Raw genomic sequence first — 24,859 nt, 5'->3', positions numbered from 1 at the left:
TTTGGGGAATTTTTGGGTCATTTAGGGAAACACTAAATCATTTAAAATAATAAAAATCCCTAAAATTAACCGAGAAAATTAGTAATTAAGTCACTGTAACCCATAAAAGACATTTTGTATGTCAAATTTATTAATCCATTGAATTTTATGTCATTACAATTTGAGATGGAATTAAGCAACTGTAAATTTGATGACACTCATTAGTATGACTCGATGTCTGGCTGGTTTGTTAACAAGAATTGCTGAATTTATAAAAATCAACTGCAACATTTTCTGTAAAAGATAAGATAATTAATATCCGGATTTGGATGCTGTTCCTAACATGCAACATACGTTTATCATTATAATCATAAACCATCACACCAGCATTCTGGACGTCTTTAACATCAAAGTACTTCGTTGCTGCGACATCAACGCAATAGTTTTTGTTACGATTAAAGCCATTGTAGTAAATTTGGACTTTTGTTTTTTGAAGTCTTGGTGCTGCCAACTATTAAAGTAACATTGGAAATAAATATTGTTGATAAATTTAAAATTTTTACTGACCTTAATTTCTGGTTTACTTGACAAGTTGACTATCTCTTCATATATATATCCACTTGGCAATTCTACATCGTAAATGACATTAAAGATGGTTTCCAAGCTGACTTCGTCTTCCTTTGGCTGATAAGTAGCACAAACCTTCACAATTCTCTCACTTGTGCTTGAACCAGCTCGAGGAGTTACTGACAATGTGAACTTTGAGCTACTTTGAGTAAGCGCAATCGTGCTTTCCATAATCTTAGTGATGGAACAGAAGCCACTTCCTTGAATTGACATACGAGCTGCTAATGTATAATCAGGATAAATTACCTCAACTTCGTTCTTTTGATTGGCTTTAGTCACATGAATGACTTTATTAAAATCCATCTCATTTGTCAGTGTGACTGTAAAGTCTGTTTTCAAGTCGGGTGGATTAGCAATTAGGAACTTCGAAATTGCTTCTGCAGCTACAGCATATGAATAAGTATTTGAATAATATTTATTCGTCTTGTACGAGTCCATGATCCATGCACTAAATGGCTTTGCTTCTCGTACCATGTTCATAGTCAAGTAAGCAATAACAGCATATGATGTATGTCGGATGTTACAATTGTTATCGGACAATGAGTTTAAACAATGTTTCGTTTTGCTAATTTCCTTTTTATGTTTTTCAGTTTGTTTAAGAAGACTTTTAGCCATTTCGTGATTTCCATGAAGAGCATAAGCATATGCAGCTATAGAATATGATTCCATGTCAGATGACGAGCCACTAGTGATGCCATTGAGGTAACTGAAGCCTTTATTGATGACTGCATCATAATTTTTATTTACATAATTTCGGAACTTTAAAAATGGAATCAAAATGTAGGCAGTTTGGAAGTATGGATCACGATTGCTTGGGATACTTCCAAAATTATTGAAGTTTCCACTCGAAGTTTGCTTATTTTCCAACAAATTTAATTCTTTTTCGATAATTGGTGGATTTCTTGGAAGTGCTCCAATTTCCATTGCTGATGCGATAGCTTCGATGAAATATGCTCGGAATCCTGATGATGTTGCATAGTCCTGATAGATGAATATTGATTGTGATTAATTGTTTACTTGATTTTAAAATGTTAAAGAATTGAGATGAACTACTTTTTAGTCTTGGTCTCGGCCTCGATCTCTGTCTCAAAAATGGTCAACTAAGACTCCCTGCAACATTAGGTCAGACAGACTTCTTTTTTGATTATCAGTTTCACTATTGACATCAATTCCTCCCTAACAGGCAACTAGCATTCTTTCATGGTACAGACATACCACTACTGTATCAAAAACTGGCCTTTAAGGTGACTATTGGCATCATAGTGCCAAGGTAGGTAAACAACTTGCTATTGTAGCTTGGACAGTTGCCTAAGGTATATTCAAATAGGTAGTAAACATAGTGTCCTTAGTTAAAGAAACTGCATAGGCCGTCCTAGTACCGAGGAAATTGGCTTAGGAATATGTCGTAACTACCTTGTCATCATCATTAAACATCATAACTCAATTTACTTACCCAATTTCTAACTCTTTGTTCCAATGTTGACTGATAATAAGCACTGAAGTGAGTTGTCGAAGGATTTGCGTTCTTTGACTTTAAATAGCGGAAGTGCTCAACGTTTCCCTTGATTAAAGATGTCCTTTGTTCAAGACAATGATAAGGATAGATTCTAAAATATTAAGAATTATCAATTTATAATCCATTAAGTATTAAAGTATATACTCACTCATATCCCAAGTTGACATGACTAAAGTCGTCAGTCATATAATCTCCAGCAATTTCAACAATGAATTTTGGATATTCATCACCATTTGTGACATTCTTCGTCATTGTCTCAATTTTTGGTGCATCATTTTCTTTCAGTTTAAAGCTTTTCACTTCAATATCATAAACTTTTACTCCAATAGGCTCAACTCTGAGTTTTTTTATTATCTTATCGCTTACATTCTTACCACTCCTTGTTATTCCATTTGCATCAACTCTGATTTTAAGCATTTCCGCAAATTCAGTCCTATCTGCGCCTGATTGAATGAAGAATGAAACTTTTTTGGCATAATCATATGGAACTTTAACAGTTTTTGACATTGTTGTGGCCGTGCTTGCTGTTGTGCTGCATTCGGTATCATAAAATCGGAATTCCTTCTTTATGGTTTCATTTTTTTCACCATTTAACATTTTAACAGTCACGTCAAGCGTTTCCTGACTATCGACATAATTGTACACCATGACATCAATTCGAAGTTTTTCCTTGAAACGGATCGAGTAAGGCACGACGATTTTGGTAAAGAATTGATTTTTAACTTTTAGTTTTTTTGGTGGTCCAATTGCAAGCCCAGTTTTCTCATTCATTGAGAATGATGAGATCATCCATGATGTGATTGAATCAGGCGTTGTATAATTCTTCAACACTTCTGAGGCATTATTAATATCAAATTCATCAAATATAAAGACTTCACGAAAATCTTCACGGACATCATCAGCAGGGGAATGTGCATCTTCATCAGGATTTCGTGCAGATTCAAGATCATCTGTATCTTCAACTAGTTCATCATCTTGATTTGCTGAAAACTGGTCTTTACTGTGTTGGACAACGAATGATCTTCCTTTTTGAAGTCGTTCTAGTTCCTCGTCTGTGCATTGATGCCAATTCGTTCTGTTCACATGAAATACAGTGACTTTATTGGTTCCATCATAATCGGCAAGTTCCTTCACGACATCTTCCTTTTTGACATCATTTCCTTGGAATAAATAAGTTAAACGCTCGTCATATGCCAGTAAATAGACAGTTGAGTTCGGCTGTGTTTTGATGTTAATATTTATAGGCTTTTTTGTTTCTGCTGATTCTGGCAGGTCGATTTCAAGCTGAATAATTAAAAAAATAAAGGTTTAATTGATGTCCTATTAAGTTAAGCCAAAGTTATTTATCTACTTACTGTATTTCTGCTTAGTTCTGCTGTAGTGATGTTAACCTCGCCTTGTGAAATTGATACCTTATTATTTATATGATAAACAACAACCTTCGCTTCCGGCATCATGTCCCCCTTTATGGTAAAGTTGAAATTACAATGAACGCGATAGTTACAATGGACTTGATGACTTTCGATGTTTCCGTGCCTTGACATAACGATTCCAATAAGTTGATCAATTTCTGAATCTCCACGGATAAGAACATTTATATTGTCATTATGATTTGGACTAAAAAGTAAGAGAAAATAAGAATCAATTGATTGTATTGATAGTAATCTGGATACATTCAAAGGAAATGGCTAAAAATATGAGAAAACATAGCAATTAGTTAAGTTCAGTGAATATTTTTATGACAGAAAAAAAGTAAAATATTATCTGATGTTATTGATGATTCCCTCAATCACTCGGTCTTCAATTGGTGTCCAGTCTATGTAAAATAATATTAAACTGCATCGTTCACTGACTGACTGAATATTTACTTAATTTATCACTATTTAATTTAATTTTTTTAATATTTGTAAAAACACGTTTTTTTTACTGAGAGGATATAATTGTGTAAAAAACAACCCGAGAGGATTAATTTTCGTAGATCTTCGGTAACAATTTAAATTTGAAGAAACGGTTATAAGTTGTTAATTTGATAATTTCTTAATTACTTGATAATTTTAAACTTAAATTATGGTAAAATGTTAATTGATAATTGTCGAATCACTAAAGACTTACTATTTTGGCATATAATCCACAGCAATTTTGTTAATTCCTACGATTACAGAACCTTTCTCAATCTTCTTCTCATAAGTAACCAAAATATATTGGATTTTGACTGTTAATTCGTCGGTGTCGTCCGAAATTAAGGCATTGACTATGGCCACACCACGTCTTATAACACCATCGAATACATATGTTCTTACTTCTCCATTTTGTAGACGACATTCCAATTTAATAACGACTCTTTCATGTGTCGATTCAATCAACTTTCCGGTCCAATCGTAAACGGATACTTTAATTCCAAATGGAAGTCCAGGCATGAATTTGGCTGGATGATTTGGTTCAATTTTAGGACTGTTGTCAGCATGAACTGTAAATTTGATGGACTTATTGGCACTAATTCCACTTTCTGAATCTGTGAAGACAACAGTTGCTAAGTAGTCGAGTTTTGTTCTGGTTTTAGCCTTCAGGTCATCTTGTGCCTTATATTTAACAGTGTGAATGTTAGCGATGTCGTTGAATGTTTTGGATACAACAACTTGACCATTTGTTGTGCATGTAATTGTAAGCTGTGCATTTCCTCGAACAAAATCCTCAAATGAATATTTGGCATAAAATGACAGCTTCAGAATGGAATTGGTAAGTAAATGCTTTTCCTTAAGTTGGATGTAGGCGGCAAATGGTGGAAGTGTATACTTTGAAACTGCAAATTCCTTTGATGTCTCCCATTGTTCCATCTTATCGATGACAGCACGAATCTTCCAGATACCCAATGGTGTATTGCCACTCAAACTAAAGTTTTGAGTAAAAACTCCCAAGTAGCTTTCGCCAAGATCGTCAAATACCTTAATGGGTCGATTCAGCGAGTCAGTCACGTTGATGTTAATGTTATTCATGTGATACGGCTTCAAATCACGGTCCACGACAATAATTCTGAATCTGACGTCGTCCCCAGGCTTATAAATCGGCTTATCAGTCTGAATAAATGTGAAAAAATTCTTCTTTTCAGCTTGAATTTCTTGCAATGTCTGTGTCATGCACATGTGACGTTGTCCAGTTGATCCAGTCTCATTTCTATGCAGCGTCATGATTAAATTGAATTTTGTTTTTGATCCACTTTTATTAGGATTGGACATGCGAACTTTTAGAACTTTATCGGATACAAGAGACACAGTTGCAAGACTTCTACGAAATTGGAGAGCAATTTCCGTTCTTTTATCAATATTATTTGACAGCACGACAACATTGTAGTCCTTTGTATCGTAAAATGTCTGTGGTGCCCAAATAGTCACAAATCTGAAAATAAAATTCAAAAAAAGTAATACAAAAAAGAATTAAATTGTTATTCATTTTTCTTATCATGAATAAAATGATGGAATGTAGCCCGCAATAAAGTATAATCTGAAAGTTAATACTTTTTTCGATGAGACTTAGAGTGACTTTTGGGCCAGGTTGGTATGGCTTTGTGAAGCTGTACTTCAAAATTCCAAAAGGACACGTCAACAGGAGTCTAGACTCCTTATGGACATTTATTTTTCAGGTCCGGACTCCTTATTTTGTCAACTCAGTTTTAGGAACGTTCAAAGCTCAAAGTGGACTCCAATTTTATATGGAACCGAGTCGACTTTTCCATCCTAAATCCATATCGACCTCCAAATGTTCGTGTGTAAAAAAAAAGACTCATCAGAGTTGGCAAAAGCTGGGTTTAACTGCCCATCAGTCCATCTTCTGTAGGCTGTCGATGATCTGTGAAGGGAGTCACCTATGGAAGCCGTGATTTGGTTGGCTTTCGTCGATTATTTCCACCTGTATGCCAACTATGCTTCTCATAAGTCATTTGACATGATTTGGGATAGAACATAAGACTTTTGGCATGCAAGGCAAACGTTCTATCATTTCAGGCCTGATGCCATATCACCGCCTTGATCAACCATAAGTCAAGCTATATTCTTGACAAATCTAGTCGAACTGCATCACTTTTTCAAATATTATTCAATAAATCTAACACAAAACTAACTAAACACTTTAAAATAATCTTTAATCTACTTACTCTTCCTTATTATAACACTCAATATGTAAAATATTAAATAATAAACTCAAACTGAACAGCCAAAAGAAGTTCATCTTAACGCTGTTCCTTTAATATTAATTGACGATTGATTATTGACATTTTTATTTATTGTCAATTAAAACTCTCCTGGAATCATCACAATTTGAGTCGACTCCCCTGACAATTTGAGTCCATGTCCTGTTCTCTCAAATTTTGAAATGATGTGATTAATCCATGAAATCATTTAATGGACTTTCCAAATTTAAAGTATTATATTTGTTCATTTATTCGCGACTTGAAAGTATCTCCGAGTAAGTCTAACCTGTTCGCTTTTTTATTTCTTATAATACAATTTTTGGGGAATTTTTGGATCATGTAGTACCATTTTAGGTAGGGCGGAATCACTCAATTATTTGAAAAAAAAAAATAGAATCCTCTTGAAATATTGTAATTAAGTCACTGTAACCCATAAAAGACATTTTGTATGTCAAATTTATTAATCCATTGAATTTTATGTCATTACAATTTGAGATGGAATTAAGCAACTGTAAATTTGATGTCACTCATTAGTATGACTTGATGTTCTGGCTGGATTGTTAACAAGGATTGGTGAACTTGTAAAAATCAATTGCAACATTATCTAAAAGAGAAATAAGCAAAGATTCATTAATATTAAGGTTAGTATTAGGAGATATAATGTACTAAATTCCTGACATAACAATCAATTCAAACATGCAAGTTTGATTCCGTGGGAACAGGTCTTAATTAACGATTATCGATATCAACATCAAGGCTTCCCGGTCTCGGTATCGAGATTAGTCAAGACTTTGCTGTCTCGGTACTGGTCTCAGTCCTCAGTCATCAGACATCAGCCCTCAGTCCTCATTAATCAATCCTCAGTCCTCAGTCCTCAGTTCTTAGTCCTCAGTTCTCAGTCCTCAGTCATCAGACATCAGTCCCAGTTCTGTCTTTGTCTTGATTCACAAAATCCATCGATACCAAGACCTTGGGAAATTCTTGTTTTAACCTTGACGTATATCAACATCTTAGCCAGACACAACTTAATAGCTAGACTAGATGTAGCCTGCTTCATGCCGAACTTATGCATAGGTAAGTATGCTAATGTAAACTAATGTATTCTAAACAGCATGCAACTTACTTTTTTGATTATAATCATAAACCATAACACCTGCATTCTGGACATCTTTAACATCAAAGTACTTTGTTGCTGCGACTTCAACGCAATAGTTTTTGTTACGAGTAAAACCATCGTAGAAAATTTGAACTCTTGTATTTTGAAGTCTTGGTGCTGCCAACTATTAGAGTGATATTGGAATTAAATTCAGGTTTGAAAATTTAACATTTTACAGACCTTAATTTCAGGTTTACTTGACAAGTTGACTATCTCCTTATATATATATCCACTTGGCAGCTCTACATCGTAAATGACATTAAAGATGGTCTCCATGCTGATATCTTCGTCCTTCGGTTGATAAGTAGCACAAACCTTAACAATTTTCTCATTTTTTAAAGAAGTAGCCTGAGTAGTAACTGATAATGTGAACTTTGAGCTACTTCGTGTAAGTGCAACAGTCCTTTCGGTAATTTTAGTGATGGAACAGAAGCCACTTCCTTGAATTGACATACTAGGTGCTAATGTATAATCAGGATACAGCACTTCGATTTCGTTCTTTTGATTGTCTTTAGTCACATGAATGACTTTATTAAAATCCATCTCATTTGTCAGTGTGACTGTAAAGTCTGTTATCAAGTTGAGTGGATAAGCAATTAGGAACTTTGATATTGCTTCTGCAGCTACAGCATATGTATAGGTATTTGAATAATATTTGTTTGTTTTGTACGAGTCCATGATCCATGCACTAAATGGCTTTGCTTCTCGTGTCATGTTCATAGTCAAGTAAGCAATAACAGCATATGATGTGTGTACGATGTTACAGTCTGCATCAATTGATTTTTTTAAACAATGTTTCGTTCTGGCAATTTCCTTTTTATGATCTACAGTTTGTTTAAGAAGACTTTTAGCCGTTTCGTGATTTCCGTGAAGAGCATAAGCATATGCAGCTATAGAATATGATTCCATGTCAGATGGTGAGCCACTAGTGATGCCATTGAGGTAACTGAAGCCTTTATTGATGACGGCATCATAATTTTTATTTACATAATTACGGAACTTTAAAAATGGAATCAAAATATAAGCAGTTTGGAAGTATTGATCACGATTGCTTGGGATGCTTCCAAAATTATTGAAGTTTCCACTCGAAGTTTGCTGGATTTGCAGCAAGTTTAGTTCCTTTTCGATAATTGGTGGATTTCTTGGCAGTGCTCCAATTTCCATTGCTGATGCGATAGCTTCGATGAAATATGCTCGATATCCTGATGATGTTGCATAGTTCTATAAGATTAATATTGATTGTGGTTAATTATTTTCTTTATTTTAACATAAATTTGAGAAAAATTGATTTAAATTGGTAGTCTTGGTCTCGTTTTGAGACCGTTGAAATCAAGACTTCTAGCACATTTAGGTCAGACAGACTTCTTTACAGACAACGTTATTGAATTTTTATATTTAGTTTAATCAACACTGGAAGCAATCGAACTTCATTACATCCAACTACATAATACATAAGACATGTTATTAGACAACCTGTGGAAGCTCAATTATTTAAGGTCTTCTTTCTGGACGGTAAAAGAATTCTTCGAAGGACGCTGTCGATAGAGCCAGTTTAGGGCGACTCCTGTGGGTGGTCATGGATCACAACTGATCTGTACGATCAGCTAAATAAGTAAGAAAACATATCCATGTTTAATGTTAAAATATATTTTTAAAATTTTATAGTTCCGTATTATCAATCGCAACTGAGCAATCAAAACTTCTGTGCTATATCACTCAATCTCTTTAATTCGTAACCAATATTTTAATTAATTACTTACCCAATTCCTAACTCTTTGTTGCAATGTTGACTGATAATAAGCACTGAAGTGAGTTGTCGAAGGATTTGCGTTCTTTGACTTTAAATAGCGGAAGTGCTCAACGTTTCCCTTGATTAAAGATGTCCTTTGTTCAAGACAGTGATCAGGATAGATTCTAAAATATTAAGAATAATTAAATTACTGACTGATTGAGTTAAGATTAAGATTTAAATTGCTAACTTACTCATATCCCAAGTTGACTTTAGTCATATCGTCAGTCATATAATCTCCAGCAATTTCAACAGTGAATTTTGGATATTCATCACCATTTGTGACATTTTTTTTCAATGTATCAATTTTTGGTGCACTGCTTTTATTAAGAATGTGGTTTTTGACATCAATATCATAAACTTTTACTCCAATAGGCTCAACTCTAAGTTTTTTTAATATTTTATCGACAAATTTGTGGCCATTACTTGTTATTCCATTCGCATCAATTCTGATTTTAAGCATTTCCGCATACTCAGTTCTATCTGCGCCTGATTGAATGAAGAATGAAACTTTTTTGGCATAATCATATGGAACTTTAACAGTTTTTGACATTGATGTGGCCGTGCTTGCTGTTGTGCTGCATTCGGTATCATAAAATCGAAATTCTTTCATTTCATCGTTTTTTGCTGCACCATTCCACATTTTAACAGTCACGTCAAGCGGTTCCTGACTATCGACATAATTGTACACCATGACATCAATTCGAAGTTTTTCCTTGAAACGGATTGAGTAAGGCAAGACGATTTTGGTAAAGAATTGATTTTTAACTTTAAGTTTTTTTGGTGGTCCAATTGCAAGTCCAGATTCCTCATTCATTGAGAATGATGAGATCATCCATGATGTAATTGAATCAAGCGTTATATATTTTTTACGCATAACTCCGGTATGATCAACTTCCAATTCATCAAATATAAAGACTTCACGAAAATCTTCACGGACATCATCAGCAGGGGGATGTGCATCTTCATCAGGATTTCGTGAAGATTCAAGATCTTCTATGTCCTCAACTATTTCATCATCCTGATTTGCTGAAAACTGGTCTGTACTGTGTTGGACAACGAATGATCTTCCTTTTTGAATTCGTTCTAGTTCCTTTTTTGTGCATTGATGCCAATTCGTTTTGTTCACATGAAATACAGTGACTTTATTGGTTCCATCATAATCGGCAAGCTCCTTCACGACATCATCCTTTTTGACATCATTTCCTTGGAATAAATAAGTTAAACGCTCGTCATATGCCAGTAAATAGACTGTTGAATACGGCTGTGTTGTGATGGTCACATTTATAGATTTTTTTGTTTGTGCTGATTCGGGCATGTCGATGTCAAGCTGAATAATTAAATAAATAAAGGTTTACTTGAAGTCCTGTTAAGTTAAGCCAAAGTTATTTAACTACTTACTGTATTTCTGCTTAGTTCTGCTGTAGTGATGTTAACCTCGCCTTGTGAAATTGATACCTTATTATTTATATGATAAACAACAACCTTCGCCTGCGGCATCATATCCTTCTTTACAGTAAAGTTGAATTTACAATGAACGCGATAACTACAATGGACTTGATGACTTTCGATATTTCCGTGCCTTGACATTACGATTCCAATAAGTTGATCAATTTCTGAATCTCCACGGATCTGAACAGTTACATTATCGTTGTAATTTGGCCTAATAAATTAAAGATAATTTAAAATACTGATGGAACAAGATCGTGAAGTATAATTGGGCTATTTAGTCATTGCATTAGTACAATATGGGACTCGACTGATATAAAGATTTCTCCACGACGGCTAAACAACACACTTGATGCAGTCAATTGTGATGCATTAGATGACGTCTAGAGATTACTATTTAAAATTAAAGGAGCTGGTCAAAAAGACTAATTGAAAACACAGAGAGAGATATGTGTGCCAGATATGTACAAGACTAAAGCCCATGTCTAACGGAGATAGATGAATAGGATCAGAAGGAAGGTAAGGCAAGACATGTCTCAGTTCCGTTCTACAATAGCTTGATGAACAAAATTGCCAACAGACTTAAGCTACATGATATTAATATAGTATATCACAGTAGAGGAAGCTTGAGGAATAGTTAGTAAGGAAGAGGCTTAAAATTGAAGTGTCTGGTGTTTAAATTAATGCTTGCAGTAGCATAAAATGAGAGAATGTACAATTCTTAAGGAAATTCAAAATACCCTTCATCTTGACGCTGAAGAGCATCTTTATAGCCAAGACAGAACATGCTTAAAACTAAGTAATTAATACTTACAATTTTGGCAAATAATCCACACTAATTTTGTTGATTCCCACGAGTATAGCTCCTTTCTCAATCTTCTTCTCGTACTCAACCAAAAGATATTGAATTTTGACTGTTAATTCGTCGGTATCTTCTGGAATTAAGGCATTGACTATGGCCACACCACGCTTTATAACACCATCGAATACATCTGTTCTTATTTCTCCATTTTGTAGACGACATTCCAATTTTATAATGACTCTTTCTGGTGTCGACTCAATCAACTTTCCGGTCCAATCGTAAACGGATACTTTAAATCCAAATGGAAGTCCAGGCATGAATTTGGCTGGATGATTTGGTTCAATTTTAGGACTATTGTCAGCATGAACTGTAAATTTGATGGACTTATTGGCACTAATTCCACTTTCTGAATCTGTGAAGACAACGGTTGCCAAGTAGTCGAGTTTTGTTCTGGTTTTAGCCTTCAGATCATCTTGTGCCTTATATTTAACTGTGTGAATGTTAGCGATGTCGTTGAATGTTTTGGATACAACAACTTGACCATTTGTTGTGCATGTAATTGTAAGCTGTGCATTTCCTCGAACAAAATCCTCAAATGAATATTTGGCATAAAATGACAGCTTCAGAATGGAGTTGGTCAATAAGTGTTGGTCCTTAAGTTGGATGTAGGCGGCAAATGGTGGAAGTGTATACTTTGAAACTGCAAACAACTTAAAAGACTCCCATTGTTCCATCTTATCGATGACAGCACGAATCTTCCAGATACCCAATGGTGTATTGCCACTCAAACTAAAGTTTTGAGTAAAAACTCCCAAGTAGCTTTCGCCAAGATCGTCAAATACCTTAATTGGTCGATTCAGCGAGTCAGTCACGTTGATGTTAATGTTGTTCATGTGATACGGCTTCAAATCACGGTCCACGACAATAATTCTGAATCTGACGTCGTCACCAGGTTTATAAATTGGCTTATCAGTCTGAATAAATGTGTAAAAATTCTTCTTTTCAGCTTGAATTTCTTGCAATGTCTGTGTCATGCACATGTGTCGTTGTCCAGTTGATCCAGTCTCATTTCGATGCAGCGTCATGATTAAATCGAATTTTGTTTTTGATCCACTTTTATTAGGATTGGATATGCGGACTTTTTGAACTTTATCAGATGTAAGAGCCATAGTTCCATAACTTCTGCGAAATTGAAGAGCAATTTCCGTTCTTTTATCAATATTATTTGACAGCAAGACAACATTGTAGTCCTTTGTATCGTAAAATGTCTGTGGTGCCCAAAGAGTCACAAATCTGAAAATAAAATTAAAATTAGTTTATATGATTAGCTTATCGTATGTAAAAGATTGGGTATAGTACAATGTTTGCACAATAAATTATAATTGGCAATGAATTTTTGCATATTTTTTCATCTAGGCATCGTAAAGAGCTCGCCTGTAGGGTGACAGGTGAACAAGAAGTTCATTAAATATGGACTGGGCGTACTTGGAGTAAATAAGATGAGATGGACTGGAACATATAATGGGCAAGTATAGTGAGCAAGAACTTGTAATAATTAACGAAAATGGTGAATTGCTCATGCTAAAATATGCAGAAAAATTACAATTTATTGATTGGCAGTATCCAGTATATAGCCACTGAGTAGCCCATATCATACAACGTGAAAATTCATAGTATTGGACACGAGTGACGAGTGACTGAATCATTTACAAGGTGTCATGATAATGAGTGCGTATTTTACGTGACTATTAGTCAACATTTTAATACAGCAACAGCGATACGACATATTTAAATTTACTACCGGTCTATATGTTTTGCATTTTAAATTTTTGTATTTTTGAAAAAAATAATCAGCATTAGTAAAAGTAGATTATTATTAAGGTCATTGTCTCTAGTGGCTAATCACTTCAAAAGTTATTATTTTTTGAAAGGTCGCGAGATCAAGTTTAATACATAGCCAAAAATCGGCAGACATTTGTCGGCCAATATTATCAAATATGTGGGTTACAAAGATATATCGGGACATTTTTAAGTTCGGCACTACTGGAGTTCTTTTAGACTTTTTCAAAGTGTCAAAATTAATTTAAATTCTAAACATTTTGAGGCTTTGTTGGGGCCCAGCAGCAAGGGTGCTGGTAAAATTACAGCAGATGATAGCTGTATCATAGGCCGTTGCCTAAGATATATGCAAATAAATAAGCTCAAGCACATGTTCCATTTATGCTATTGCAAAGTAGCATATCATCAGCTATAAGTGATTAATGGAGATAAAGCTCATTATTTGTACATATATGTCTATGTATGTGTTGAAAATTTGGTGTAATACTAAAATTTAGTGCCTTATGACCTACAAACACTGGGATCCGAACTACTTGCAAGCTGTGCACATTGCAAGGACACGAGTGCGTTACTAGACCTTATGTACCCAGCAATATACCCAGTTACAATTCGCGTGGGCAATATTTAGTATAGGAAGTCATCTAGATATTAGTATATCCTTGTGTATCTAGCAGTGGATGACACATTATGTGCCAAAGACTTCAAAAATCCACCAATCACACGAACCTAGCTTCATAACTAAAACGGACCAACGGACGTTAGACCAACTCTCTACCATTTATGCCACTAATTCCATTTCACCACTTATACAATAAACTACATCACTATTTCATATCCAATCTATGCACTTTTAAACGAATCCCAGTCCACAATTCACAAATTCTATTCAAAATCACTAATTTATTAACTATTTTTTAAAGTACTTACTCTTCCACACAGTCAATGTTCACAGAATTATTTAAAAATATTAAACAAAACAGCCAAAGGAGCTTCATGATTGAAAGCTACTTTAACAATGAGTTCAAATTGGCTCCTGTTGTACAATTTACTCTTATTTTAGTCAAAATTACTATTACTAATCAATTTGAGGAGTATTATGTCTTAAAAGCGGGGTATAATTATATATAAGACAATTATCAGTTAGTATTATTTTATATATAATAATTAGTTATGCTGATAGTCATGAAGAAATACATTTTAAATTTCTTATCAAATTTAGATTACTTCTTTTACGTTTTTAATTCCTTTGGCCAGGAAGCACGTTGGTCCGTTGCCACGCGGAGAGTACGTCTAAAGCCGGCTCTATCCTTCGAGGACTTCTGCCAGTTCGGAATGTTAAGGAACTTTAATCCAGGAATTTTTTTGTCCTTTTCGAGATCTCTTACCATTCACAAATTCCTATACTGATACCATATGTAGTAAGCCATATTGTTGACGTCTGTGCACATGCTCAGCCCATCTCAATCGGTTTACCCTGACAGCTATGATGATGTCAGTCTCTTAGAAGAGTTGACATAATTCATCATTATCTTATCTTACCTTAATCGTCCCATAAATCGTTCGTAGTACACGTCTTTCAAAGACACCATGAGCTTCTTCATCATCTTGTGTTCAGTTCCGGGTTTTCAAACCATATAGTCCAATCACTCAAACCAGTGTCATGTTCAACATCACCTTGGCATCTCTTAGACATAAGTAGAAAGCTCCGTATGCCGAGTGAATTCATTTGCGTTCCTCCATGCTGACATCCGTTGAGCTGGTAATGAACGATCCGAGGTGACTTCCTGCTCTCTGCTTGGTCCTTTTTGATGTAGTCACCATTATCCTTATTATCATGTAGTCCAAATCGAATCAACAATAAGTTCCGTTGCCTTCATTTCTTTGTTCACAAACACCTTTAATCGATTGATATCCAGAATATTATTTCCAGTACATCTCGTCTCCTAGTTTGCAGTGATAAAGTGTCTGAACATTAACGCTTGCAACCGTCCCGGGCTTGAGATTGTTCGTACGTTCCATGTGCTGAGTTGATGATCTCTTGTCCATTTTGTTGAGCTGGGGTCGTCGTTGTCCATTTTTAAAATTATTTATTATATTTTTAATCAATTTGCTGATTTTTTATCAATAAAATTTGAGTGTCCAAGCCTAAAAATTTAAACATAATTAAATTATATACTTTAATGTCTCAATTTTAAGTGGATCCCCACTTAATTAAAATTTTAATTAAAATTGAAAGAATTAAAATTTTAATCTCATTTATTTGTGTGATCTTTAAAGACTATTTGGGATTTAAAAGATCAAAAAAAGAGAGAATTTACTCCATTTACTAGAACTTGACCTGTCAAGGAAAACGGTCTAGTTTTTGTACTCAGTCTAAGATGCGTTAGGGTTTGAAGACCTTATCAGTCATTACATTCCTTTACGTTAAGGTATGTGTCATATTTAAGTAACAGTGTCCTCAGTGCTCTAACTTGATTACGATCAGCACATAGATCTCATTTGTGTGTATGGCATCCACGAGTATGATTCAAGTGTCATGCAGTCTCAAGTTGCCGGTATTTTCAAACGACGATAATGTTGTAGACACCTAACCTGTATAAACTAGATGACAAAGTATGCAACAATGTAAAATGTTAAGCCATTCGTTGCAAGCTAAGTCCCAAATAGAAATATGGTTACAGTAAAGAGCCGCTGACCTGCAGCTCTAGACGATTGTTAAAAATTACCCAAATTCTGATTTATTTCATCTTCAAATGAACATCATTTCTTGAAAATAAATTTATTAATCCATTGAATTTTATGTCATTACAATTTGAGATGGAACTGTAAATTTGATGTCACTCATTAGTATGACTCGATGTTCTGGCTGGATTGTTAACAAGAATTGGTGAACTTGTAAAAATCAATTGCAACATCATCTAAAGAAATAAAAGCAAGGATAATTAATATTAAGATAAGGATTAGAGATCAATAATCTTTGGGATATAATGTACAAAAATTCCGTTCTCAGTCCTCAGTCCTCAGTCTTCAGTACTTAGCCCTCAGTCCTCAGTCCTCACTTCATATCTAGACTAGCTGTAGCCAACTTCATGCGGAACTTATGCATAGAACATTAGTATCCCAAACATCATGCAACTTACGTTTTTCATCATAATCAAAGACCATAACACCAGCATTCTGGACATCTTGAACATCAAAGTACTTTGTTGCTGCGACTTCAACACAATAGTTTTTGTTACGATTAAAGCCATCGTAGAAAATTTGAACCCTTGTATTTTGAAGTCTTGGTGCTGCCGACTATTAAAGTAACATTGGAATTAAATCTAGTTTTATAAATTTAACATTTTACCGACCTTAATTTCTGGTTTACTTGACAAGTTGACTATCTCCTTATATGCATATCCACTTGGCAATGCTACATCGTAAATGACATTGAAGATGGTCTCCTTGCTGTTATATTCGTCCTTCGGTTGATAAGTAGCACAAACCTTAACAATTTTCTCATTTTTTAAAGAAGTAGCCTGAGTAGTAACTGATAATGTGAACTTTGAGCTAATTTGTGTAAGTGCAACAGTCCTTTCGGTAATTATAGTGATGGAACAGAAGCCAATTCCTTGAATTGACATACGAGCTGCTAATGTATAATCAGGATAAATTACCTCAACTTCCTTCGTTTGATTGTCTTTAGTCACATGAACAGTTTCATTAAAAGTCATCTCATTTGTCAGTGTGACTGTAAAGTCGGTTTTTAAGTTGCGTTGATAAGCAATTAGGAACTTTGATATTGCTTCTGCAGCTACAGCATATGTATAGGTATTTGAATAATATTTATTCGTCTTGTACGAGTCCATGATCCATGCACTAAATGGCTTTGCTTCTCGTTTCATGTTCATAGTCAAGTAAGCAATTACAGCATATGATGTGTGTACGATGTTACAGTCGGTATCAATTGATGTTTTCAAACAATATTTAGTTTTGCTAATTTCCTTTTTATGTTTTTCAGTTTGTTTCAGAAGACTTTTAGCCATTTCGTGATTTCCATGAAGAGCATAAGCATATGCAGCTATAGAATATGATTCCATGTCAGATGATGAACCACTAGTGATGTTATTAAGGTAACTGAAGCCTCTGTTGATGACTGCATCATAATTTTTATTTACATAATTTCGGAACTTTAAAAATGGAATCAAAATGTAGGCAGTTTGAAAATATGGATCACGATTGCTTGGCAAGCTTCCAAAATTACTGAAGTTTCCACTTGATGTTTGATTTTGTTCCAAAAAATTTAATTCTTTTTCGATGATTCGTGGATTTCTTGGAAGTGCTCCGATCTCCATTGCTGATGCGATAGCTTCGATGAAATATGCTCGGAATCCTGACGATGTTGCATAGCTCTGTTGGATAAATTAATGATTTTTTATTAAGTGATTGGTTTAGCATTTAAGTGAAAATTCAGGGACGTTGTCAGGAGTGCACTAACTTTTTGTCAAACTAAAGTATTGATATCGAGACCAAGACTTTGTCTCTCAAAACTAGGTCTTGATCTCGGTCTCGGTTCGAGTTAGTTTACTTACCCAATCTTTAACTCTTTCTTCCAATGTTGACTGATAATAAGCACTGAAGTGAGTTGTTGAAGGATTTGCGTTCTTTGACTTTAAATAGCGGAAGTGCTCAACGTTTCCCTTGATTCGAGATGTCCTTTGTTCAAGACAATGTGTAGGATAGATTCTGAAATATTAAGAATAATTAAATTACTGACTGATTGAGTTAAGATTAAGATTTAAATTGTTAACTTACTCATATCCCAAGTTGACTTTAGTCATATCGTCAGTCATATAATCTCCAGCAATTTCAACAATGAATTTTGGATATTCATCTTTTCCTTTTGTGACATTTTTTGTCATTGTCTCAATTTTTGGTGCACTGCTTTTATTAAGAATGTGGTTTTTGACATCAATATCATAAACTTTTACTCCAATAGGCTCAACTCTAAGTTTTTTTAATATTTTATCGACAAATTTGTGGCCATTACTTGTTATTCCATTCGCATCAATTCTGATTTTAAGCATTTCCGCATACTCAGTTCTATCTGCGCCTGATTGAATGAAGAATGAAACTTTTTTGGCAGAATCATATGGAACTTTAACAGTTTTTGACATTGTTGAGGCCGTGCTTGCTGTTGTGCTGCATTCGGTATCATAAAATCGGAATTCCTTCATTTCATCGTTTTTTGCTGCACCATTCCACATTTTAACAGTCACGTCAAGCGGTTCCTGACTATCGACATAATTGTACACCATGACATCAATTCGAAGTTTTTCCTTGAAACGGATCGAGTAAGGGAAGACGATTTTGGTAAAGAATTGATTTTTAACTTTTAGCTTTTTCGGTGGTCCAATTGCAAGCCCAGTTTCCTCATTCATTGAGAATGATGAGATCATCCATGATGTAATTGAATCAAGCGTTATATATTTTTTACGCATAACTCCGGTATGATCAACTTCCAATTCATCAAATATAAAGACTTCACGAAAATCTTCACGGACATCATCAGCAGGGGAATGTGCATCTTCATCAGGATTTCGTGCAGATTCAAGATCTTCTGTATCTTCAACTAGTTCATCATCCTGATTTGCTGAAAACTGGTCTGTACTGTGCTGGACAACGAATGATCTTCCTTTTTGAATTCGTTTTAGTTCCTCGTCTGTGCATTGATGCCAATTCGTTTTGTTCACATGAAATACAGTGACTTTATTGGTTCCATCATAATCGGCAAGCTCCTTCACGACATCATCCTTTTTGACATCATTTCCTTGGAATAAATAGGTTAAACGCTCGTCATATGCCAGTAAATAGACTTTTGAGTTCGGCTGTGTTTTGATGTTAATATTTATAGGCTTTTTTGTTTGTGCTGATTCTGGCAGGTCAATTTCAAGCTGAATAATTAAAAAAATAAAGGTTTAATTGAAGTCCTATTAAATTAAGCCATAGCTATATGACTACTTACTGTGTTTTTACTCATTTCTGCTGTAGTGATGTTAACCTCGCCTTGTGAAATTGATACCTTATTATTTATATGATAAACAACAACCTTCGCTTCCGGCATCATGTCCCCCTTTATGGTAAAGTTGAAATTACAATGAACGCGATAATTACAATAGATTTGATGACTTTCGATGTTTCCGTGTCTTGACATTACGATTCCAATAAGTTGATCAATTTCTGAATCACCTCGGATATGAACAGTAACAATATCATTGTATTTTGGCCTAATAAATTAAAGATAAATTAGTACGAAATGGGACTAGATTGGGTAATATAGCTATTGGCTCATTGTAACATATATGGTCTTATCCATGACTATCTCGACGTTATTTTATAGCTACGAGACTTGGAAATTGACCAAGTTCCCTAGCGAACAAAGAGATTGATCTTAAGAGCAGAGCAACGCTCATTTTGTATATTTTAATAGATCAAGTTCTCGAGAGCATACTCTCTACGTGAAAGAGGTCAATTGATTATTGTGATCAAGTTTTAGAAGGAGGCAGAGAAACAGCACAGGAAACTCTTGTTCTTAGAGTTTGACCTATTCCAAAATTTCAATCAAGTGCGAAAACCATCTAAAAGCACTTGATTAAGTCACTTAATTAAATATCAATTCTGATGCAAATATATGAGTAGGGGTCCGAAAATTACCGGTAATCGGGATTTGACGGTAACGGATATTTAACGGTAATTACCGGTGACACCGGTAATATCCGTATATTCCGACTGTAAATATCCGAATATTTAGGGTAAAATTTTTTTTTATTTTTGGTCACTTTTTTTGTCATTTTTGAAAAAAGCTATTTGTAAACGATTTTAGAGGATGACTTGTATAGAAGAGATATTGCATTAAAACTTTTGACTATTGGACTTCATGCAGTTTAAAATTTCCAAAAGAAAAAATTTGAAAATTAACCGAAATTTGGTCAGTTTTCGTTTTAGCCTGATTCAGACTGATTTTCAGATTTAATTTTTTGGTAATTTTTTTCAACAGTAAGCAAATAAAAGTTGTAAAATATATCCAAATATCCAATGCTCACTGCGAAAAAATGTGACCAAATATTACATTTGACTTTGAAAATTATATATCTTGGAATTGACAAATTTAAAAATTTCTTTAAAAAAAACTGCGAAGAGTAATAAGCATTAAAAGTTTTAAAAAATTAAAAATGTCTACAAATAACTTTTTTACCCTTAACAAAAAAATAAACTGCGGTCTTAATATATGAATTTTTAAAAAATTCGTTAAAAATCTGTTACCGCTGGATAATCCATAGAAATGAACGGTAACGGTAATGGATATTACCGGTAATTACCGGTAACGGACGGTACGGATATCCGTCATTCGGACCCCTATATATGACGTTTGAGGCTTACTAATTGAATCTTAAAATTAATTAATACTTACAATTTTGGCAAATAATCCACACTAATTTTGTTAATTCCTACGACAACAGAACCTTTCTCAATCCTCTTCTCGTACGAAGCCGATATATATTGAATTTTTACTTTCAATTCGTCAGTATCTACCGAAATTAAGGCATTAACTATAGCCACACCACGTCTTATAACACCATCGAATACATCTGTTCTTAGTTCTCCATTTTGTAGACGACATTCTAATTTAATAACGACTCTTTCTGGTGTTGACTCAATCAACTTTCCGGTCCAATCGTAAACGGATATTTTAATTCCAAATGGAAGTCCAGGCATGAATTTGGCTGGATGATTTGGTTCAATTTTAGGACTATTGTCAGCATGAACTGTAAATTTGATGGACTTATTGGCACTAATTCCACTTTCTGAATCTGTGAAGACAACAGTTGCTAAGTAGTCGAGTTTTGTTCTGGTTTTAGCCTTCAGGTCATCTTGTGCCTTATATTTAACATTATGAATGTTGGCAATATCGTTGAATGTTTTGGATACAACAACTTGACCATTTGTTGTGCATGTAATTGTAAGCTGTGCATTTCCTCGAACAAAATCCTCAAATGAGTATTTGGCATAAAATGACAGCTTCAGAATGGAGTTTGTCAATAAGTGTTGGTCTTTAAGTTGGATGTAGGCGGCAAATGGTGGAAGTGTATACTTTGAAACTGCAAACAACTTAAAAGACTCCCATTGTTCCATCTTATCGATGACAGCACGAATCTTCCAGATACCCAATGGTGTGTTGCTGCTCAAACTAAAGTTTTGAGTAAAAACTCCCAAGTAGCTTTCGCCAAGATCGTCAAATACCTCAAGTGGTCGATTTAATGGGTCAGTCACGTTGATGTTAATGTTGTTCATGTGATACGGCTTCAAATCACGGTCCACGACAATAATTCTGAATCTGACGTCGTCACCAGGTTTATAAATCGGCTTATCAGTCTGAATAAATGTGAAAAAATTCTTCTTTTCAGCTTGAATTTCTTGCAATATCTGTGTCATGCACATGTGACGTTGTCCAGTTGATCCAGTCTCATTTCGATGCAGCGTCATGATTAAATCGAATTTTGTTTTTGATCCACTTTTATTAGGATTAGACATGCGGACTTTTTGAACTTTATCAGATGTTAGAGCCACAGTTCCATAACTTTTGCGAAATTGAAGAGCAATTTCCGTTCTTTTATCAATATTATTTGACAGCACGACAACATTGTAGTCCTTTGTATCGTAAAATTTTCCTGGTGCCCAAAGAGTCACAAATCTGAAAAATAGAAAATAAAATTTTAATAACAAAGTTCAATAATTTTCTGGATCTCATTTTGTTGGTCTAAAAGTGATTTGGATTAGATGAGAATTTATTGTAGTATAGAGTAGGGCAGCCTGACGATCTATGAATAGTCGGACGAACGAAATCGATTAAAATATTTTTTTTACTGATTTACTGACGACAACGCTCTAAATCTGATCAGATGTTAGACCAGCCTCAATATTGCACTTAAAGAAGTATTTTGGAGAGAAGAGCAGGCCATACATCAGATTCATTAACGATGCATACTCCAAAATGAAAAGTGTAACCAACAAGATCGGACTGCAGGTGAACGAGAATACATGATCATGTTACTCATGTTCTCTGCATCAGAGAAGACAAAGAATCATTTCGACTCGCATATTATAATTGGTGATAAAGTTTTAATGTAGTCAATGAGCACTAAGGTTCTATCATAAGCAACAATTATAACACTTCCATCGAGGTGAGATGGAGGATTCTGGCCGTGCAGCGTGCATACTTTTCTTTAAGAAGGCTACTAACATCGAAGAAAATTTCTAGAATTGCTTAAATGACCATATATAAGACGCTAATCCGCCCTGTAGCGCTGTATAGTGCTCAGTCATAGAGAGAATGGCATATAAATATTAATATATATAATGACTGAAGGGCCCAGCCTTATGAGCTGGAGGCACTGCGATTTTAAATCTGTTGTACTACACCCTTTAGACCTACAGTTTATAGTGGGATCCGAACCACTTGCAAGCTCTGCACATTGTAAAGACACGAGTACGTCATAAGACCTGATGTACTCTGCAATGTACCTAGTTACAATTCGTGAGCGCAAGATTTCGTAATGAAATTCATCCAAATACTATATCCTTGAATACCTAGCAGTGGAGACACATTATGTGCCAAAGACCTCAAAACTCCACCCAACACACGAACCGAGCTTTATAACCAGAACGGTGAAATGGAAAAAGAGCTTCGAAAATTAGACATGGCCTGGGATTGAACCCAGGACCTTTGTCACGTAAGGCCAACGCTCTACCATTTAGGCCAATGATGCCATTTCACCGCATATAAATATTAAAGTAAACAGACTTCGATGAGCAGGATATGTTGTCAGAAGGCCTGCGGAGTTTCCATTGTTAAAGGTATTCAAATCTGACTTTTTTGATAAAAAAAAGTTAGCGCTGTAGGCCATAGAACTCATGGACAGAAGCCGACGATTGAGATAATATCACACTTTGAATTGGTAAATGGCAAGCGGTAGCCAGCGATAGAGCCAGCTTCAGGCACCGACTGGGGGAGTCCATGGATCACATTTGATCTGTACGGCCAGTGAAGGTAATTATTGGTTACAGTAAAAAGAAGTCAACACTTAAAACACATTTGAAAAAAAAAAAAAAATCATTTTTGGGAATAGGAGAAGTCAAAGTCTGATTACGGAGCTGACCAAATGTCAAGAGTATAATACCTTCTCGTCACATCGCCATATATCTCTTAATACAACGAGCTATGCTTAAGAATAAGAATTTGAATGGATAGATTAAAAACCTATCCAAAGCACCTTGTCTGAAGGGTAGCAGCCCCACAATCAGACTTCTAATGGTAAGGCTTACGATCATTTACGAAATCAACTATTATAAAGAAAGCAACTTAATAATCAAAGGATTATCACAAAAATATCGGGATATTTCTAAATATGGCACTATTGGAGTTCTTTTTTACTATTGCACTATTCAAAGAACTAGTTAAATATAGTCAATACACATGCACAAAAAGGTTTAAATTCCACAATAAACTATTTCACTATTTCACATCCAATTTATGCACTTTTAAACGAATCCCAATCCATAATTCACAAATTCTATTCAAAATCACTAATTTATTAAATATTTTTTAAAGTACTTACTCTTCCACACAGTCAATGTTCACAGAATTATTTAAAAATATTAAACAAAACAGCCAAAGAAGCTTCATGACTGAAAGCTACTTTGAGAATGAATTGAAATTGACTCCTGATGTACGATACCCTTTTAAGTTGAATGTCTTATGTCTTTGTTAGTTCAAATTCAATTCCTATTTATAATCATATAATGAGGATCGAGTCTTAAGAGGGGATTTATTTTTTTTATATTTAATTTCCACACACCATTATCATTTCATTCTCATAAAATGAGCAATTATGGTGATAATCATGACGAAATTACTAAGAAATTGATTAATTACTAAGAATTCATAAAATACTTTTTAAATATAGATTACATTTGTTTTCTTTTTACTTCGTTTTTGTTGGGGCGCACATGTAAATAGCCATGCGGTCTAAAGCCGGCTCTATCCTTCGAGGACTTCTGCCAGTTCAGAATGTTAAGGAACTTTAATCCAGGAATTTCTTTGTCTTCATCGAGATCTCTTACCGTGCACAAATTCCCATACTGATACCCTATGTAATAAGCCATCTTCTTGACGTCTATATACATGCCCAGCCCATCTCAAACGAGCTCATCATTATGTTATCTTACCTTTATTGTCCCATAAATCGTTCGTAGTACACGTCTTTTAAAGACACCAGGATCTTCTGCATCAGCTTGTATAAATTTAACAGGTTGCTGGTAAGGACTATGTAGCCAAGAGAGGAATCACTGGTTAATGAATTTGGGTTACTATAATAAGCAATCACAAAGAGCTCATGGGATTGCTGTGTAAGCAACGATGCAAAAATGCTAGGAATTAGAAACTGGCAGAAGTTATCTAAAGACAGATCCAATAACCG

The 24,859-nt window shown here is 34.7% G+C and overlaps 4 protein-coding genes across 5 annotated transcripts; all 4 read right to left on the bottom strand.

The window, feature by feature from the left end:
- Nucleotides 1-99: 99 nt before the first annotated feature.
- Nucleotides 100-3,693, bottom strand: LOC139096952 (CD109 antigen-like). Its single transcript, XM_070648711.1, has 6 exons — nucleotides 3,478-3,693; nucleotides 2,271-3,406; nucleotides 2,060-2,213; nucleotides 547-1,587; nucleotides 334-490; nucleotides 100-273 (listed from the first exon to the last, which is right to left on the bottom strand). Exons 1-6 carry the CDS (start codon nucleotides 3,664-3,666, stop codon nucleotides 230-232), a joined length of 2,721 nt encoding a protein of 906 aa, XP_070504812.1. The 5' UTR covers nucleotides 3,667-3,693; the 3' UTR covers nucleotides 100-229.
- A 540-nt stretch (nucleotides 3,694-4,233) lies between these two features.
- LOC139096934 (murinoglobulin-2-like) lies at nucleotides 4,234-6,589 on the bottom strand. The gene is made up of 2 exons (XM_070648689.1): nucleotides 6,270-6,589; nucleotides 4,234-5,515 (listed from the first exon to the last, which is right to left on the bottom strand). The coding sequence occupies exons 1-2, from the start codon at nucleotides 6,341-6,343 to the stop codon at nucleotides 4,234-4,236; spliced, it is 1,356 nt and encodes a 451-aa protein (XP_070504790.1). The 5' UTR covers nucleotides 6,344-6,589.
- A 123-nt stretch (nucleotides 6,590-6,712) lies between these two features.
- Nucleotides 6,713-15,543, bottom strand: LOC139096948 (thioester-containing protein 1 allele S3-like). 2 transcript variants are annotated; one of them, XM_070648703.1, is made up of 8 exons: nucleotides 14,268-15,543; nucleotides 11,514-12,794; nucleotides 10,652-10,913; nucleotides 9,445-10,580; nucleotides 9,222-9,375; nucleotides 7,642-8,682; nucleotides 7,429-7,585; nucleotides 6,713-6,909 (listed from the first exon to the last, which is right to left on the bottom strand). In XM_070648703.1, the coding sequence occupies exons 1-8, from the start codon at nucleotides 14,333-14,335 to the stop codon at nucleotides 6,866-6,868; spliced, it is 4,143 nt and encodes a 1,380-aa protein (XP_070504804.1). In that variant the 5' UTR covers nucleotides 14,336-15,543; the 3' UTR covers nucleotides 6,713-6,865. The 2 variants fall into 2 exon arrangements, with proteins under 2 accessions (XP_070504804.1, XP_070504805.1); XM_070648704.1 differs by having other exon boundaries at nucleotides 14,880-15,543.
- Nucleotides 15,544-16,071: 528 nt separating this feature from the next.
- Nucleotides 16,072-24,138, bottom strand: LOC139096947 (CD109 antigen-like). The gene is made up of 8 exons (XM_070648702.1): nucleotides 23,999-24,138; nucleotides 20,794-22,074; nucleotides 19,348-19,609; nucleotides 18,138-19,276; nucleotides 17,915-18,068; nucleotides 16,694-17,734; nucleotides 16,481-16,637; nucleotides 16,072-16,258 (listed from the first exon to the last, which is right to left on the bottom strand). Exons 1-8 carry the CDS (start codon nucleotides 24,064-24,066, stop codon nucleotides 16,215-16,217), a joined length of 4,146 nt encoding a protein of 1,381 aa, XP_070504803.1. The 5' UTR covers nucleotides 24,067-24,138; the 3' UTR covers nucleotides 16,072-16,214.
- Between the last annotated feature and the right edge of the window lie 721 nt (nucleotides 24,139-24,859).

This window comes from Chironomus tepperi, unplaced genomic scaffold (assembly GCF_022539635.2).
Source record: "Chironomus tepperi strain 1889 unplaced genomic scaffold, CSIRO-AGI_Ctep_v1 contig_409, whole genome shotgun sequence".
In the NCBI taxonomy this organism is placed as follows: domain Eukaryota; kingdom Metazoa; phylum Arthropoda; class Insecta; order Diptera; family Chironomidae; genus Chironomus; species Chironomus tepperi.
This window is presented reverse-complemented; position numbering and strand designations above follow the sequence as displayed.